Raw genomic sequence first — 15929 nt, 5'->3', positions numbered from 1 at the left:
TTGATGAAGCTGGTCTCGAACTTCTGACCTCAGGTGATCCACCCACCTTGGCCTCCCAAAGTGCTGGGATTACAAGCATGAGCCACCGCACCCAGTCCTAAAATATTTTGTAAAATTCTTGTGTTTATGTGTGTGTTTCCCAGGTCTTAACAGATTTTATTTCTTAGAGTGGGTCATAGTCAAAACCTCGACAGACCAGTTGCAGTGGCTCACACCTGTAATTCCAGCGCTTTGGGAAGCAGAGATGGGAGGACTGCTTGAGGTCAGGAGTTCAAGACCAGCCTGTGCAACATAGTGAGACCCTGTCTCTATTGAAAGAAAAATTTTGCCAGGCACGGTGGCACACACCTGGAGTCCTAGCTACTTGGAAGGATTACTTTGCTCAAAAATTGGAGGTTACAGTGAGCTATGACCACACAACTGTACTCCAGCCTATGCAACAGAGGGAGACCATGTCTATTTAAAATCAACAACAGGGGCCGGGCGGGGTGGCTCACACCTGTAATCCCAGCACTTTGGGAGGCCAAAGCAGGTGGATCACAAGGTCAAGAGATCGAGACCATCCTGGCCAACACGGTGAAACCCCGTCTCTACTAAAAATACAAAAATTAGCTGGGTGTGGTGGCACGCACCTGTAGTCCCAGCTACTTGAGAGACTGAGGCAGAAGAATTGCTTGAACCTGGGAGGCGGAGGTTGCAGTGAGCCGAGATCGTGCCACTATACTCCAGCCCGGCACCTGGCGACAGAGCAACACTCTGTCTCAAAAAAGCAACAACAGGCCAGGCGCGGTGGCTCACGCCTATAATCCCAGCACTTTGGGAGACCGAGGCGGGTAGATCACCAGGTCAAGAGATTGAGACCATCCTGGTCAACATGGTGAAACCCCGTATCTACAAAAAAAAAAAAAAAAAAAAAAAAGCAACAACAACAACGAAACCCTGATGCATACCAGTTTAACAGAATATCAGAGTCCTGTCAAAAATAATACTCAGGGCCGGGTGCGGTGGCTCAAGCCTGTAATCCCAGCACTTTGGGAGGCCGAGGCGGGTGGATCACGAGGTCGAGAGCTCGAGACCATCCTGGTCAACATGGTGAAACCCCGTCTCTACTAAAAATACAAAAAATTAGCTGGGCATGGTGGCACGTGCCTGTAATCCCAGCTACTCAGGAGGCTGAGGCAGGAGAATTGCCTGAACCCAGGAGGCGGAGGTTGCGGTGAGCCGAGATCGCGCCATTGCACTCCAGCCTGGGTAACAAGAGCAAAACTCCGTCTAAAAAAAAAAAAAAAAAAAAAAAAAAAATACTCAGGTGGGGACAGTGGCAAGACATCTGTACCCTTAGCCGTGAATAAAACTAAGATGAGAGGGATCGATTGAACCCATGAGCTCAAGGCCAGCCTGAGCAACATAGCAAGATCCTATCTTAAATAAAAGACTAGGTATGGCCGGGCAAGGTGGCTCAAGCCTGTAACCCCAGCACTTTGGGAGCCTGAGGCGGGTGGATCACGAGGTCAAGAGATTGAGACCATCCTGGTCAACATGGTGAAACCCCGTCTCTACTAAAAAATCCAAAAAAAAAAAATTAGCTGGGCGTGGTGGCACGTGCCTGTAATCCCAGCTACTCAGGAGGCTGAGGCAGGAGAATTGCCTGAACCCAGGAGGCGGAGGTTGCGGTGAGCCAAGATCGCGCCATTGCACTCCAGCCTGGGTAACAAGAGCGAAATTCTGTCTCAAAAAAAAAAAAAACAAAAGACTAAGTATATAGTTACCTGAGTACTCCAAAACAAATGTGAATTAGTAAAACTTGAAATGGTACGAAAGACTAAAAGACTAAAACTAAAGATTTTATTGTGCCACCAACTGGTTTTCATTGAATCACTAGAAATGGGTATATTTTACATGCAGCTACAGCAAACGTTATCAATATTTTTTGGAAGGATATGCACAGGCAAACCTCCCACCCTCCCCTACCCACAGCAACAAACACTGCCCTTAAAAACCCCAATGATCCAAACGCACAAGCTTCATCCTTGATCCCAAGAACTATAGCCTGTTTTGATCTCCAGGATACTGGATGAGGGCAATCTCTGAAGACTGAAGCCCAGGACTACAGCCCAAGACCCTAATATAACAATATAATAATAATAAAAACAGCCGAGCACAGTGGTTCACGCCTGTAATCCCAGCATTGTGGGAGGCCGAGGCAGGCAGATCAACCGAGGTAGGGAGCTGGAGACCAGCTTGACCAACATGGAGAAACCTTGTCTCTACTAAAAACACAGTATTAGCTGGGCGTGGTGGCGCATGCCTGTAATCCTAGCTCCTCTGGAGGCTGAGGTAGGAGAATCGCTTGAACCCAGGAGATGGAGGGGTTGCCATGAGCTGATACCGCGCCACTGCACTCCAGCCTGGGCGACAAGGGCAAAACTCCGTCAAAAAAAAAAAAAAAAAGCTCCAACAGATGCACTTACACTGCAAAGGACACCGGAAGTACTTTACACTGAAATATACATTGCTGTATTTTCTTTTCTAGAGTCTCGCTCTGTTGCCAGGCTGGAGTGCAGTGGCACGATCTCAGCTCATTGCAACATCCGCCTCCTGGGTTCAAGCGATTCTCCTGCCTAGGCCTCCGGAGTAGCTGGGACTACAGGCGTGCGCCACCACGTCCAGCTAAAAATACAGAAATCAGCTGGATGTGGTGGCGCACTAAACCTCATCCTGGTCAACATGGGGTTTTACCTCTTGACCTCGTGATTCACCTGCCTCGGTCTCCCAAAGTGCTGGGATCACAGGCCTGAGCCACCGTGCCCAGCCACATTGCTGTATTTTCATGTTACGGTATAAGCGTCAGAGCCGCTCCGTAGACAACGATTCCTCTGCTCTCACTACGTACTGCTCCAACACAGTAAACGCAATCTTGTACGAAACAATTTGTGTAGCTGGGGCGGTGGCCCACTCCTGTAATCCCAGCACAGCACTGTGGGAGGCAGAGGACGACGGATCACCTGAGGTCCGGAGTTCAAGACCAGCCTGGCCAACAAGGTGAAACTCCGTCTTTACAATACAAAAATTAGCTGGGCATGATGGCGGGTGCCTTTAATTCCAGCTACTCAGGAGGCTGAGGAGGGAGAAGAGCTTGAACCCGGGAGGCAGAGGTTGCAGTGAGCCGAGATCGCGCCATTGCAGTCCAGCCTAGGCGACTAAAAGACTCCGTCTCAAAAAGAAAAAAAAAAAAAAGAAATTGTGTCATGATTTGGCACAAAAATACTCCCAACACTTATTTCACGTTTTAATCGCAATGTCTATGAATCTATATAATTTAACAGTTCAAATAACATTATAAGAACTAACGCAACTTTTCAATAAAATCTATTCTCTTTCAGGAGACAATGGGAATAACTGGAAATGACTGTGCCAACTGCATACCCACTTACAGGCGCTGTGCCTCTGAAATGTTGTGACCAACAGTTTAGTAAAACTGGCAGGAATCCATCACTGGTAGGTGCAGTGTGTGCTCTCTTCATAAAACCGAAAAACATTACCTTTCAAATGCATTAAGTTCGAACCCTAAATGCATAGCTGAGTAACCGGAACACTCAATACCCCCGAAAACTTAACAAAGCAGGGGAGGAGCGGCCAGGGCTGCCAGGGCGGCCGGCTCCAGGTGGCTGTCAGGTCCATTTCCAAGGACCACAGACGAGGACCGGAGAACTTCCGGGAGGCCCTTGTCAATCACGCGCAGGGCACAAGGAAGGTGGACAGAGGAAAACCACTGCCAACCCCTGGAACCGCCGTGGCTCTGGAGCTGTCGCAGCGGCGAGAGGCCACGACCCAGGCCCGGGCCTCGCGGGCATCACCCGCCGAGGCCAGCGGATGGCGGAGCGCCGTGCGCGGAGCTGCCCCGGGGAGACGTCCCCGCCTGCTCAGGGGCTGCCCCAGCCCGCGGACCAGCCGCCGGCCGCGCGCCGTGGCCCCGGTGTCGCCGTCCCTCAAGAGGCTGACAGAGGCCGCGTCCCCCCGCGAGCGGCCCACCTGCCGCCCTGCCCCGGGACCCCGGCGGGCGCGGCGCGGCAGGACCCGTTATCCGCCCGGCCGCGGCATCCCAGGCCCGGGGCGCTCAGGCCGACGGCGGGAGGCCGCGCTCCGCGCGACGCGAGGGAACCGCGACCGCGAACCGCCACCGACCCCCTCCGCCGCCGCCGCTCACCTCGAAGTAGCCTCCGGGGGCGGCGCCGCCCGCGCTCGCGCCAGCGCCGAGGGGCCCGTTGGCCACCGCCGCGCCGCCCACCAGGCCCGCCGTGCCGCCCGGGGCCGCCAGGCCCGCGGCCTGGGAGCCGCGCAGCGCCGCCGCCGGGCCGGCCTTGCCGCTGCTCGCGCCGCCGTTACCCCCGCCCGAGCCGCCGCCGCCGCCCCGCTTGTTCTTCCGGCGCTTGGCCCCGCGTTTGGCGTCGGCCGGGCTCATGGCGGGCGGGGAGAGGGGCGCGGAGCGGGCGCGGGGGCTGCGGGCGGCGGCGGAGGGCGGGGAAGGCGGGGAGGCGGCGGCGGCGGCGGCTGGCGCTCCGGCCGGCCGGGGGACGCTGCACGGAGTCGCCTCCGGGGCGGGGAGGGCTGCGGCGGGCGGGAGCTGCGGGCAGGCCGCTGGGCGGGAGGAACCGCGAGTCCACAGTCCCGGCGCCGCCGCTGACCAGAGTTAGAGTCCAATATGGCGGACACAAGGGGAAAGGGATCCCAGTTTACATCGGGGGAGGGGGAAGGAGCGGCGGGGAGGGGGAGGGGTGTGGGCCCCCCCCCCCGGACCCCGCCTTACTCCGCCCCCCGGGCGACGCTTTCCACTTTGCTTGCCCTCCCCCTCCTGCCGTTAACGTGCCTCGGCGCGCAGGACGCGCCGGGAGTTGAAGTCCGTGCTGCCAGCGCCGCCGCTGGGGGCGCCCAGGGGCGAACCACGATTCCCGTCAGGCCGTGCGCGGCCAAGGGCCCGGACGCTGGGAGGAGTTGGAGCCCAGGAGCAGGATGCGACGGTGATGTCACCGCCGCGCTCGTCGTCGCAGATCCCGCCCGCGCCGCGCGGCTTTCTGGGCGTTGTGGTCGGGGCCAGGGCCGGGCCGGCGGGAGGACGCGCTGCCACCCGCAAGGCGAACTACAGGGCTGGCGGCGGGGACTTCCGCCTCTCTAACCGGCGCCCAGCGGGTCGCCCGCCGCGGCCGCGCAGCGGCCCGCCGCCCAGGTGCGGCACACCGGCGCGGCTCCCGGGATGCACCAGGGGCGGCGCGGTGGCCCCGCCGGGAACGCCCGGTGACCTTGGGCTGGTCTAGTCCGAGTCCACATAACTCCGTCAGGACCGCAGAATCCCTGCCTTGTGGACTGGGCGGGGGTTCGGGCGGTGCTGGCAAGCGGGACGCAGCGGTGTCCGCCTGGGTGCGGAGGCAGCGGCGCAGCCGGCGGAGCGTGGACGGGGCCCGCGGTTGGGACACGCCAGTCGGTTCCCAGAGGACCCGTCGGCTAAAGGCTGCGTTTCCCGAGCCCGCCCTCTCTCTGCGACCCCTTTAAGCCCTCTCCAGAGGTCCCGGTGCCGTGCTACCCCGCAGGGCCCCGGGACGGCCCGGCCGTTTCCCACACCCTGGCACTCGCTCACCTCGGAGACAACGAGCCGGGTCAGATTCTCGCGGGGCTCCGGCGCCCCCGCCCCGAGGGACGCAGACGTCCAGGTCAGAAACAGGGCGTGTGTCTGGACCCTCCTCCCTCCGCGTCCTTGTGGACATCTGCGAGCCCCAGGCGCAGCTCTGCCCCGAGACCCGGGCCACCGGGGACCCTGCCGGCGGCCCCGCCCCCCGAAGGGCCCTGCTTACCACAGACGCAGAGGCACAAAGGACACGATTTCCCCTTTTTGGTTCAAAGGATGATGTCAGGCCGAGGGGCGGCGGGCTTGGCAGTGGGACACACGGCCTGCCAGGCTCCACTTGCAGCCTTTACCGAGCCCAGCTGTTCACCCTGGGTGCCCGCAACCCGCCCCATCTGCACCCACAGCCTCCTGATCCTCCGACCAATTCTTCATGACACAAGCAGAAATCTAATGTGATCGGATGAAAACTACTCTTAAAGCTATTCAGAGACCACCCTATCTGCCGAACAAAGCCCTTCCCCTCCCCCCCTCCGCCCCATCGGAAGCTCTTGGATGATCCTGCCACTGAACTTGGAGCTTGAGAGAGCGGCCAGGAATGCCCTTCTGGCCTCTGCTTCCGTGTCATAGGCTGCCCCTGTCCTCACACCTGCCCCTTCTCTCAACCCCTGTCCTTTCCTTTGTCATAGCACATTGCATAGGATTGGGATGTGTCATGTCACCAGGGGGAGAGAAGCTGGGAATGCCTCCCTCACACACCTCTGACTCCGAAACTACTGCCAAGCAAGGGGCTGAGTACCCAGCACTCCCCTATTTGCTGAATCAACGAATGACAATAATGACCCTTTGGGCCGGGCATGGTGGCGCACGCCTGCAATCCCAGCACTTTGGGAGGCCGATGTGGGCAGATCACGAGGTCAAGAGATCGAGACCCTCCTGGCCAACATGGTGAAACCCTGTCTCTACTAAAAATACAAAAAGTAGCTGGGCGTCGTGGTGGGCGCCTGTAGTCCCAGCTACTCAGGAGGCTGAGGCGGGAGAATCGCTTGAACCCAGGAGGCGGAGGTTGCAGCAAGCCGAGATCGCACTACTGCACTCCAGCCTGGCCACAGATGTTAAGGGATTTGCCCAAATCGACCCCAATAGTCAGAGGGCAGGGCCCAGATTCTAACTCAGGTGTGACATCGGTGTGACTGGGGTATTGGTAGAGCACCGAATGATACAGTTGAAAGGTACACTGAGGACTGGGGACAACTGAGCCGATGCCAGTCACACTCCCAGCAAAGCACTAGCAGCAACACAAAGCTGTGCAGCAGAAAATGATGAGCATGCCCTCAGGCACCCACTAAGGCCACCATGCAGAGCAAGTGAAAATGCAGAATTGGTAGGCCTCCATGAGGAGGTTGGGTTTTATTGCACATGCCGTGGAGGTTGGGAGCCATGAAGGGTTTTGAGCAGGGAGATGTTAAGGTCGGTTGGTGTTTTTTTTGTTTTTTTGTTTTTTTTGTTTTTGAGATGGAATCTCTATCTGTTGCCCAGGCTGGAGTGTAGTGGTGCAATCTCGGCTCACTGCAACCTCCACCTCCCAGGTTCAACCAATCTCCTGCCTCAGCCTCTCATAGCTGGTATTACAGGCCAGTGCCACCACAGCTGGCTAATTTTTGTATTTTTAGTAGAGATAGGGTTTCACCATGTTGGTCAGGCTGGTCTCCAACTCCTGACCTCATGATCTGCCCATCTCATCCTCCCAAAGTGCTAGGATTACAGGCAGGAGCCACCATGCCAAGCTGGATGTGTATTTTTGAAAGAATTCTGGCTACTATTTGAGTGGGTTTTTTTGTTTGTTTTTTGTTTTTGTTTTTGTTTTTCAGAAACGGTCTTGCTCTGTTGCCTAGGCTGGAGTGCAGTGGCCTGATGACGGCTCATCACAGCCTCCAACTCCTGGACTCCAGCAGTCCTCCTGCCTCATGCTCCTGAGTAGCTGGGACTATAGGCACACACCACCACTGTTGGCTAATTTTTTTTTAATGCTAGGTGTCTTGCTGGGTTGCCCAGGCTGGCCTCAAACTCCAAGCCTCAAGTGATCCTCCCACCTGGGCCTCCCAAAGTGCTGGGATTACAAGTGTGAGCCCAAGTCTGGCTACCGTGTAGAGAGGATAGATGACAGGAGCTAGAGTGATCAGGAGACCAATGACAGAGCCTTGCTGGGGGCAGAGAGAGTGTGCCTGGAAGACAGAACTGATGAAGCAAAGGCATAAAACTGGTTCTCAAGCTTGTCATTAGCTCCCCCTGCTATCCTCTGAATGTTTGTGTGTCCCTACTCCAGTCCTTATTGAAACCTAGTCATGAATGGAATGGCATTAGGAGATGGGGCCTTTGGGAGTGATGAGGTCACGAGAGCAGAACCCTTGTCAATAGAATTAGTGCCCTTACAGAACAGGGCCTGGAGAGCTGCCTTGCTTCTTCCCTCATGTGGAGACACAGCTAGAAGGCATCAGCTATGAATCAGAAAGTGGCCTCATCAGACACCAAATCTGCCAGTGCCTAGATCTTAGACTTACAAGCTTCCAGAACTGTGAGAAATAAGTTTATGTTGTTTATAAGTTACTCTGTTGATAGTATTTTGCAGTAATAGCCCAAATGGACTAAGACCTAACACACCCTTTAGGGAAAAATTAACAGGAAATTACAGAGGAAAGTTAAAGACTAAGAAATAAGGCCAGAAGCAGTGAATGGTTCACACCTCTTAATCCCAGCACTTTGGGAGGACAAGGTGGGTGAATCACTAGATGTCAGGAGTTCAAGACCAGCCTGACCAACATGGTGAAACCCTCTCTCTACTAAAAATACAAAAATTAGCATGGTGTGTTGGCGGGAGCCTGTAATCCCCAGCTGCTGAGGCAGGAGAATCTCTTGAACCTGGGTGGCGGAGGTTGCAGTGAGTTGAGATCCTGCCATTGCACTCCAGCCTGGGTGACAGAGCCAGACTGTTTCAAAAAACAAACAGAAACAGCCTGGCCGACATGGCAAAACCTCGTCGCTACTAAAAATACAAAAATTAGCTGGGCGGGGTGGTGCACCCCTGTGATCCCAGCTATGTGGGAGGCTGAGGCACAAGAATCACTTGAAGCCAGAAGGTAGAGGTTGCAGTGAACCAAGATCAGGCCACTGCACTCCAGCATGGTCAACAGAGTGAGCCTCCATCTCAAAAAAAAAAAAAAAAAAAAAAAAAGGCAGAGCATAGTGGCTCACACCTGTAATCCCAGCACTTTGGGAGGCCAAGGCAGGTGGATCACAAGGTCAGAAGTTCTTTGAGACCAGTCTGGCCAACATAGTGAAACCCCATCTCTACTAAAAATTAAAAAAAAAAAAAGCTGGGTGTGGTGGTGTGCACTTGTAATCCCGGCTACTCAGGAGGCTGAGGCAGGAGAATCATGTGAAACCAGGAGGCGGAGGCTGCAGTGAACCAAGATCGTGCTATTGCACTCCTACCTGGGCAAAAAAAAAAGATTTGGCCAGGCACAGTGGCTCACCCCTGTAATTCCAGCACTTTGGAAGACCAAGGCAGGAGGACCACTTGTGGCCAAGAGTTTGGGACCAGGCAGGACAACCTAGCAAGACGTCATCTCTGTAAAGAAATTTTTAGCAATTTGGCTAGGTGCAGTGGTTCATGTTAGTAATCCTAGCACTTTAGGAGGCCGAGTTGGGCAGATCACTTGAGCTCAGGATTTCAAGACCAGCCCACGTAATATGGTAAAACCCTTTGTCTTCAAAAAGTACAAAAATTAGCCAGGTGTGGTAGCACGCACCTGTAATTCCCGCTACTCAGTAGACGAGATGGAAGAATCACTTGAACCTGGGAGGTGGAGGTGCAGTGAGCCAAGATCGTACCACTGCACTCCAGCCTGGGCGACAGAGCAAGACTTGGTCTCAAAAAAAAAAAAAAAATTATTCCAGACAGTAAGTAAAATAATGACATTTTCAGACTAACAAAATCCAGAATTTACTGCCAGTAGCAATTCACTAAAAGGAGCTCATTAGGCTGAAGGGAAATTACTACAGATAGAAATGAAGAAATAAATAAATACCAAAAGAAAAGGTAAATATGGGTGTAAAATTACTTTAATATTGACTGTGGAAAACAATAATTTCTGGCCAGGTGTGGTGGCTCACCCCTGTGGTCCCACCACTTTGGGAGGCTGAGGTGGGCAGATTACCTGAGGTCGGGAGTTCAAGATCAGCCTGACCAACAGAGAAACCCCATCTCTACTTAAAATACAAAATTAGCGAGGCATGGTGGCGCATTCATGTAATTCCAACTATTCAGGAGGCTGAGGCAGGAGTATCACTTAAACCTGGGAGGCAGAGGTTGCAGTGAGCCGAGATCCCAACATTGCACTCCAGCGTAGGCAACAAGAGCAAAACTCCACCTCGAAAAAACAAAACCAAAAAATGGCCAGGTACAGTGGCTCACACCTGTAATTCTAGCACGTTTGGAGGCAGAAGCAGGAGGATCACCTGAGGTCGGGAGTTCCAGACCAGCTTAATCAACATGAAAAAACTCCACCTCTACTAAAAATACAAAAAATTAGCTGGGCGTGGTGGCACATGCCTGTAACCCTAGCTGAGGCAGGAGAATTGCTTGAACCCAGGAGGTGGAAGTTGCAGTGAGCCAAGATCGGGCAAAACTCCCAACAGCTACAGAATACACATTCTTTTCATCAGCACATTCTCCAGGTTAGACCATGTGTAAGGCTACAGAACAAGTCTTTTTTTTTTTTTTTTTTTTTTTTTGAGACGGAGTTTCGCTCTTGTTACCCAGGCTGGAGTGCAATGGCGCGATCTCGGCTCACCACAACCTCCGCCTCCTGGGTTCAGGCAATTCTCCTGCCTCAGCCTCCTGAGTAGCTTGGATTACAGGCATATGCCACCATGCCCAGCTACTTTTTTGTATTTTTAGTAGAGACGGGGTTTCACCATGTTGACCAGGATGGTCTCGATCTCTTAACCTTGTGATCCACCCGCCTCGGCCTCCCAAAGTGCTGGGATTACAGGCTTGAGCCACCGCGCCCGGCCCCAGAACAAGTCTTAATAAACATGCAAGAATTGAAATCATATCAAGTATCTTTTTTGACCACAAAGGAATAAAACTACAAATCAACAATAAGATAAACTTCTTTTCTTTTTTCTTGTTTAGTTTTATTTTTTTAGCAGTGTGATCAGGCAGAACATTTTTTTTTTTTTTTTTTTTGAGAGGGAGTCTCGCTCTGTGCTGAGATTACAGGCATGAGCCACCGCACCCAGCGAAGGAACTTTTATTTTGAGACAGGGTCCCACTCTTTTGCCCAGGCTGGAGTGCAGTGGTGCAGTCATGGCTCACTACAGCCTTGACCTCCTTGCCTCAAGCAATACTGCCACCTCAGCCTCCCAAAGTTCTAGGATGCAAGAATGAGCCACCATACTTGGCCAGAATTTTTATTTTTTTTTTTTTGAGACAGTTTCCCTCTTTTTGCCCAGGCTGGAGTGCAATGGCGTGATCTCAGCTCACTGCAACCTCCGCCTCCCGGGTTCAAGGGATTCTCCTGCCTCAGGGTAACAATTAGCTGAGATTACAGGCATGCACCACCATGCCCAGCTAATTTTGTATTTTTAGTAGAGATGGGGTTTCTCCATGTTGATCAGGCTGGTCTCCAACTCCTGACCTTGTGATCTGCCCACCTTAGCCTCCCAAAGGCTGGGATTACAGGCATGAGCCACCAAGCCCAGAACTTTCTTTTCTTTCTTTCTTTCTTTCTTTCTTTCTTTTCTTTTTTTTTTTTTTTTTTTTTGAGATGGAGTCACTCTGTTGCCTAGGCTGGAATGCAGTGGCATGATCTCGACTGACTGCAACCTCCACCTCCCAGTTCAAGTGATTCCCCTACCTCAGCCTCCTGAGTAGCTGGCTGGGACTACAGGCACATGCCACCATGCCTGCCTGGCTAATTTTTTGTATTTTAGTAGAGACAGGGTTTCATGGTGTTAGGATGATCTTGATCCCCTGACCTCATGAACTGTCTGCCTCGTCCTCCCAAAGTGCTGGGATTACAAGTATGAGCCACCACGCCCGGCCCCAGCCCAGAACTTTCAATATTGTACAAATGCACAGAAATTAAACAGCATGCTTCTGAATGATCAGTTGGTCAATTAAAAAATTTAAAGGGTATTAACAGTTTTCTTGAAAAAATTGAAAACAGAAACACAACGTATCAAAGCCCATAGGATACAGCAAAAGCAATATTAAGAAACAAGTTTATCTGGGTGCGGTGGTACACACCTGTAATCCCAGCTACTCAGGAGGCTGAGGTGAGAGGCGAGAGGATTGTTTCAACCCAGAAGTTCAAGGGCAGCCTTGGTAACATAGCAAGACCCTGTCTCGAAAAAAAAAAAAAATCAGCATCATTTCTGTACATCAACAACAAAGTAGTGGTAAAAAGAAAAAAAAAATCAATAAAGCAATCCCAATAGCTACCAAAAAAAAAAAAAAAAAAAAAAAAAGCCTAGGAATAAATTTAACCAAGGAGGTTAAAGATCTCAATTATTAATTTTTTTGAGATAGGGTCTTGCTCTATTGCCCAGGCTGGAGTTGAGAGACATGGTCATAACTCACTGCAGCCTCAACCTCCTGAACTCAAGTGATCCTCCTGCCTCAGCCTCTTGAGTAGCTAAAACTTAGAGATGTATGCCAGTATACCTAGCTAATTTATCTTTTTTTTTTTTTTTGAGACAGAGTTTCGCTCTTGTTACCCAGGCTGGAGTGCAATGGCGCGATCTCGGCTCACCGCAACCTCCGCCTCCTGGGTTCAGGCAATTCTCCTGCCTCAGCCTCCTGAGTAGCTGAGATTACAGGCACGCGCCACCATGCCCACCTAATTTTTTGTATTTTTAGTAGAGACGGGGTTTCACTATGTTGACCGGGATGGTCTCGATCTCTGGACCTCGTGATCCACCCATCTCAGCCTCCCAAAGTGCTAGGATTACAGGCTTGAGCCACCGCGCCCGGCATTTTTTATCTTTTTGTAGAGATAGGGTCTTGCTGTGGTGTCCAGGCTGCTCTCAAATTCCTGCTTCAAGTGATCCTCCTGCCTGAGCCTGCCCAAGTGCTGGGATTATAGGAATAAGCCACTGTCCCTGGCTGAGGTGAAAGGTCTCTACAAAGAAAACTGTAAAACATTGATGAAAGAAATTGAACTAGACAAATAAAAAATAGTGTCAACTCCTACCTGCTGATTCACTTTCATTCTGATTCTTTGAAAAGAGTCAGAGTGAGAATGGATCGTCATTAAAAAAAAAAAAAAAAAGACAAAAAATAGAAAGACATCCCATATTCATGGATTGGATGAATCAATATTGGGAAAATGACCATACTACCAAAAGTGATCTATCAACGGTGCTGAGAAAATTGGATATCTATATACATGAAAATAAAACAGATCCCTCTCTCTTAACATATGCAAAAATCAATGCAAAATGCATTAGGATCTGAAACTATGAAACCTCTATAAGAGAACACTGAAAAAATGCTTTAGGACATTTCCGTGGGCAATGATTTCATGGAGAAGAACTGAAAAACATGAGCAACAAAAGCAAAAAAATAGACAAATGGGACTTAAAACCTTTGCACAGCAAACAAAACAACCAACAGAGTGAAAAGACAATCTGCAGAGTGGAAGAAGATATCTGTAAATTCCTTCTATAACAAGGGATTAATAACCAGAATACTCACGAAATGTAAACAACTCAGCAGGGAAAAATAATACAATTTTAAATGGGCAAATGAGGTGAATAGACATCTTGCAAAAGACAGACACACAAAAAATGCTCAACGCCACTAATCATCAGAGAAATGCAAATTAAAACCAGAATGAGATACCATCTCATGCCACTTAGAACAACTATTATCAAAAAGTCAAACAATAGACCAAACATGGTGGCTCACGCCTGTAACCTCAACACTTTGGGAGGCTGAGATGGGTGGATCTCTTGAGCTCAGCAGTTGGAAACCAGCATGGGCAACACAGTGAGACCCAGTCTTTTTTTTTTTTTTTTTTTTTTGAGACAGAGTCTTGCTCTGTCGCTAGGCGCCAGGCTGGAGTGCAGTGGCGTGATCTCGACTCACTGCAATCTCCACCTCCCAGGTTCAAGCAATTCTCCTGCCTCAGCCTCCCAAGCAGCTGGGACTACAGGCGCACACCACCACGTCCAACTAATTTTTGTTTTTAGTAGAGATGGGGTTTCACCATATTGACCAGGCTAGTCTTGAACCCCTGACCTCATGATCCACCCTCCTTGGCCCCCCAAAGTGCTGGTATTACAGGCGTGAACCACTGCGCCTGGCAGAGACCCAGTCTTTATGAAAAATAAATTAGGTGGGCGTGGTGCTGCTCTCCTGTAATCCAAGCTACTCAGGAAGCTGAGGTGGGAGGATCATTTGAGCCCACGAGTTCTAAGCTGCAGTAAGCTGATTGCAACCCTGTGCTCCAGCCTGAGTGACAGAGAAAGAATGTCTCAAAACAAAAAAAAATCAAAAAATAACATGGTGGAAATGATGTGAAAGGAGAAAGGGAAATTATTTTACATTATTGGTTCGAATATAAATTAGGACAACCCTTATGGAAAACAGTATAGAGATAAATCCAAAAAATTAAATATAGGACTATTCTTGATCCAGTAATATGAACCAGTAATCTCACTACTGGGTATATATCCAAAGAAAAGGAAATTAAGGCCAGGTATGGTGGCTCATGCCTGTAATCCTAGCACTTTGGGAGGCTAAGGTGGGCAGATCACAAGGTCAGGAGTTCAAGACCACCCTGGCCAACATAGTGAACTCCTCTGTCTACTAAAAATACAAAAAATTAGCTGGGCATGGTGGCAGGCACCTGTAATCCCGGCTACTTAGGAGCCTGAGGCAGGAGAATCACTTGAACCCAGGAGGTGAAGGTTGCAGTGAGCCAAGTACCACTGCATTCCAGCCTGGGTAACAAGAGCGAAACTCCGTCTCAAAAAAAAAAAAAAAAAAAAAGAGTAGAATAGTGGTTTCCTTTTTTCCTCTTTTTTTTTTTGAGACGGAGTTTCACTCGTTACCCAGGCTGGAGTGCAATGGCACGATCTCGGCTCACCGCAGCCTCCGCCTCCTGGGTTCAGGCAATTCTCCTGCCTCAGCCTCCTGAGTAGCTGGGATTACAGGCACGCGCCACCATGCCCAGCTAATTTTTTGTATTTTTAGTAGAGACGGGGTTTCACCATGTTGACCAGGATGGTCTCGATCTCTTGATCTCGTGATCCACCCGCCTCGGCCTCTCAAAGTGCTGCGATTACAGGCGTGAGCCACCGCGCCCGGTCCCCTTTTTTTTTTTTTTTTCTCAGATGGAGTTTCACTTTCGTTGCTCAGGCTGAAGTGTAATGGCCTGATCTCGGCTCACTGCAACCTCCACCTGCCAGGTTCAAGCGATTCTCCTGCCTCAGCCTCCTGAGTAGCTGGGACTACAGGTGTGTGCCACTACATCTAGCTAATTTTTGGTTTTGTTTTTGTTTTGAGATAGGGTCTCACTGTGTTGCCCAGGCTGGTGTACAGTGGCATGATCTCGACTCACTGCAACCTCCACCTTCCAGATTCTAGCAACTCTCCCACCTCAGCCTCCCACGTAGCTGGGATTACAGGCGCACCACCACATCTGGCTAATTTTTGTATTTTTAGTAGAGATCGGGGTTTCACCATGTTGGCTAGGCTGGTCCTGAACTCCTGACCTCAGGTGATTCACCCTTCTCTGCCTTCCAAAGTGCTGAGATTACAGGTGTGAGCCACCATGCCCAGCCTAGAATAGGGGTTTCTAGAGGTAGGGGAGAGTAATGGGGAGAGGGAGATAGCCAAAGGCTTGTTAATAGATACAAAAGCACAGTTTAAGGCCAGGTGCAGTGGCTCATGCCTGTAATCCATGACTTAGGGAGGCTGAGGAGGGTGGATCACTTGCAGTCAGGAGTTTGAGAACATCCTGGCTAACATGGTAAAACCCCTGTCTCCATTAAAATATATTTTTTAAAAAATTAGCTGGGCATGGTGGCACATGCCTATAGTCCCAGCTACTTGGGAGGCTGAGGCAGGAGAATTGTTAGAACCCAGGAGGCAGAGGTTGCAGTGAGCCAAGACTGTGCCATTACACTCCAGCCTGGTGAGAGAGCGAGACTCCGTCTTAAAAAAAAAAAAAAAAAAAAAATTAGCTGGGCATGGTAGCACACACCTGTAATCCCAGCTGGCTACTGGGGAGGCTGAAGC

The 15929-nt window shown here is 51.1% G+C and overlaps 1 protein-coding gene across 6 annotated transcripts in view; it reads right to left on the bottom strand.

Annotated features, from left to right (window-relative positions):
* FAM193A (family with sequence similarity 193 member A) overlaps positions 1 to 5762 on the bottom strand; it is a 205815-nt gene extending 200053 nt beyond the window's left edge. For 5 of the 6 annotated variants that reach the window (XR_012516794.1, XM_074395798.1, XM_074395796.1 and 2 more), the window contains exon 1: positions 4208 to 4729. Coding sequence is in view for 4 of the 6 variants with exons in the window: in XM_074395798.1 (XP_074251899.1) it covers positions 4208 to 4462 (255 nt within the window). In the remaining 2 variants the exon portion in view is untranslated. Of the gene's footprint in view, positions 1 to 4207; positions 4730 to 5632 lie in introns of those variants that run through there. The other variant, XM_010345212.3, reaches the window with a different exon arrangement.
* Positions 5763 to 15929: the final 10167 nt, after the last annotated feature.

Source organism: Saimiri boliviensis, chromosome 3 (assembly GCF_048565385.1).
Source record: "Saimiri boliviensis isolate mSaiBol1 chromosome 3, mSaiBol1.pri, whole genome shotgun sequence".
In the NCBI taxonomy this organism is placed as follows: Eukaryota; Metazoa; Chordata; class Mammalia; order Primates; family Cebidae; genus Saimiri; species Saimiri boliviensis.
Note: the sequence above shows the minus strand (reverse complement) of the source record. Positions and strands in the feature narration are given on the sequence as shown.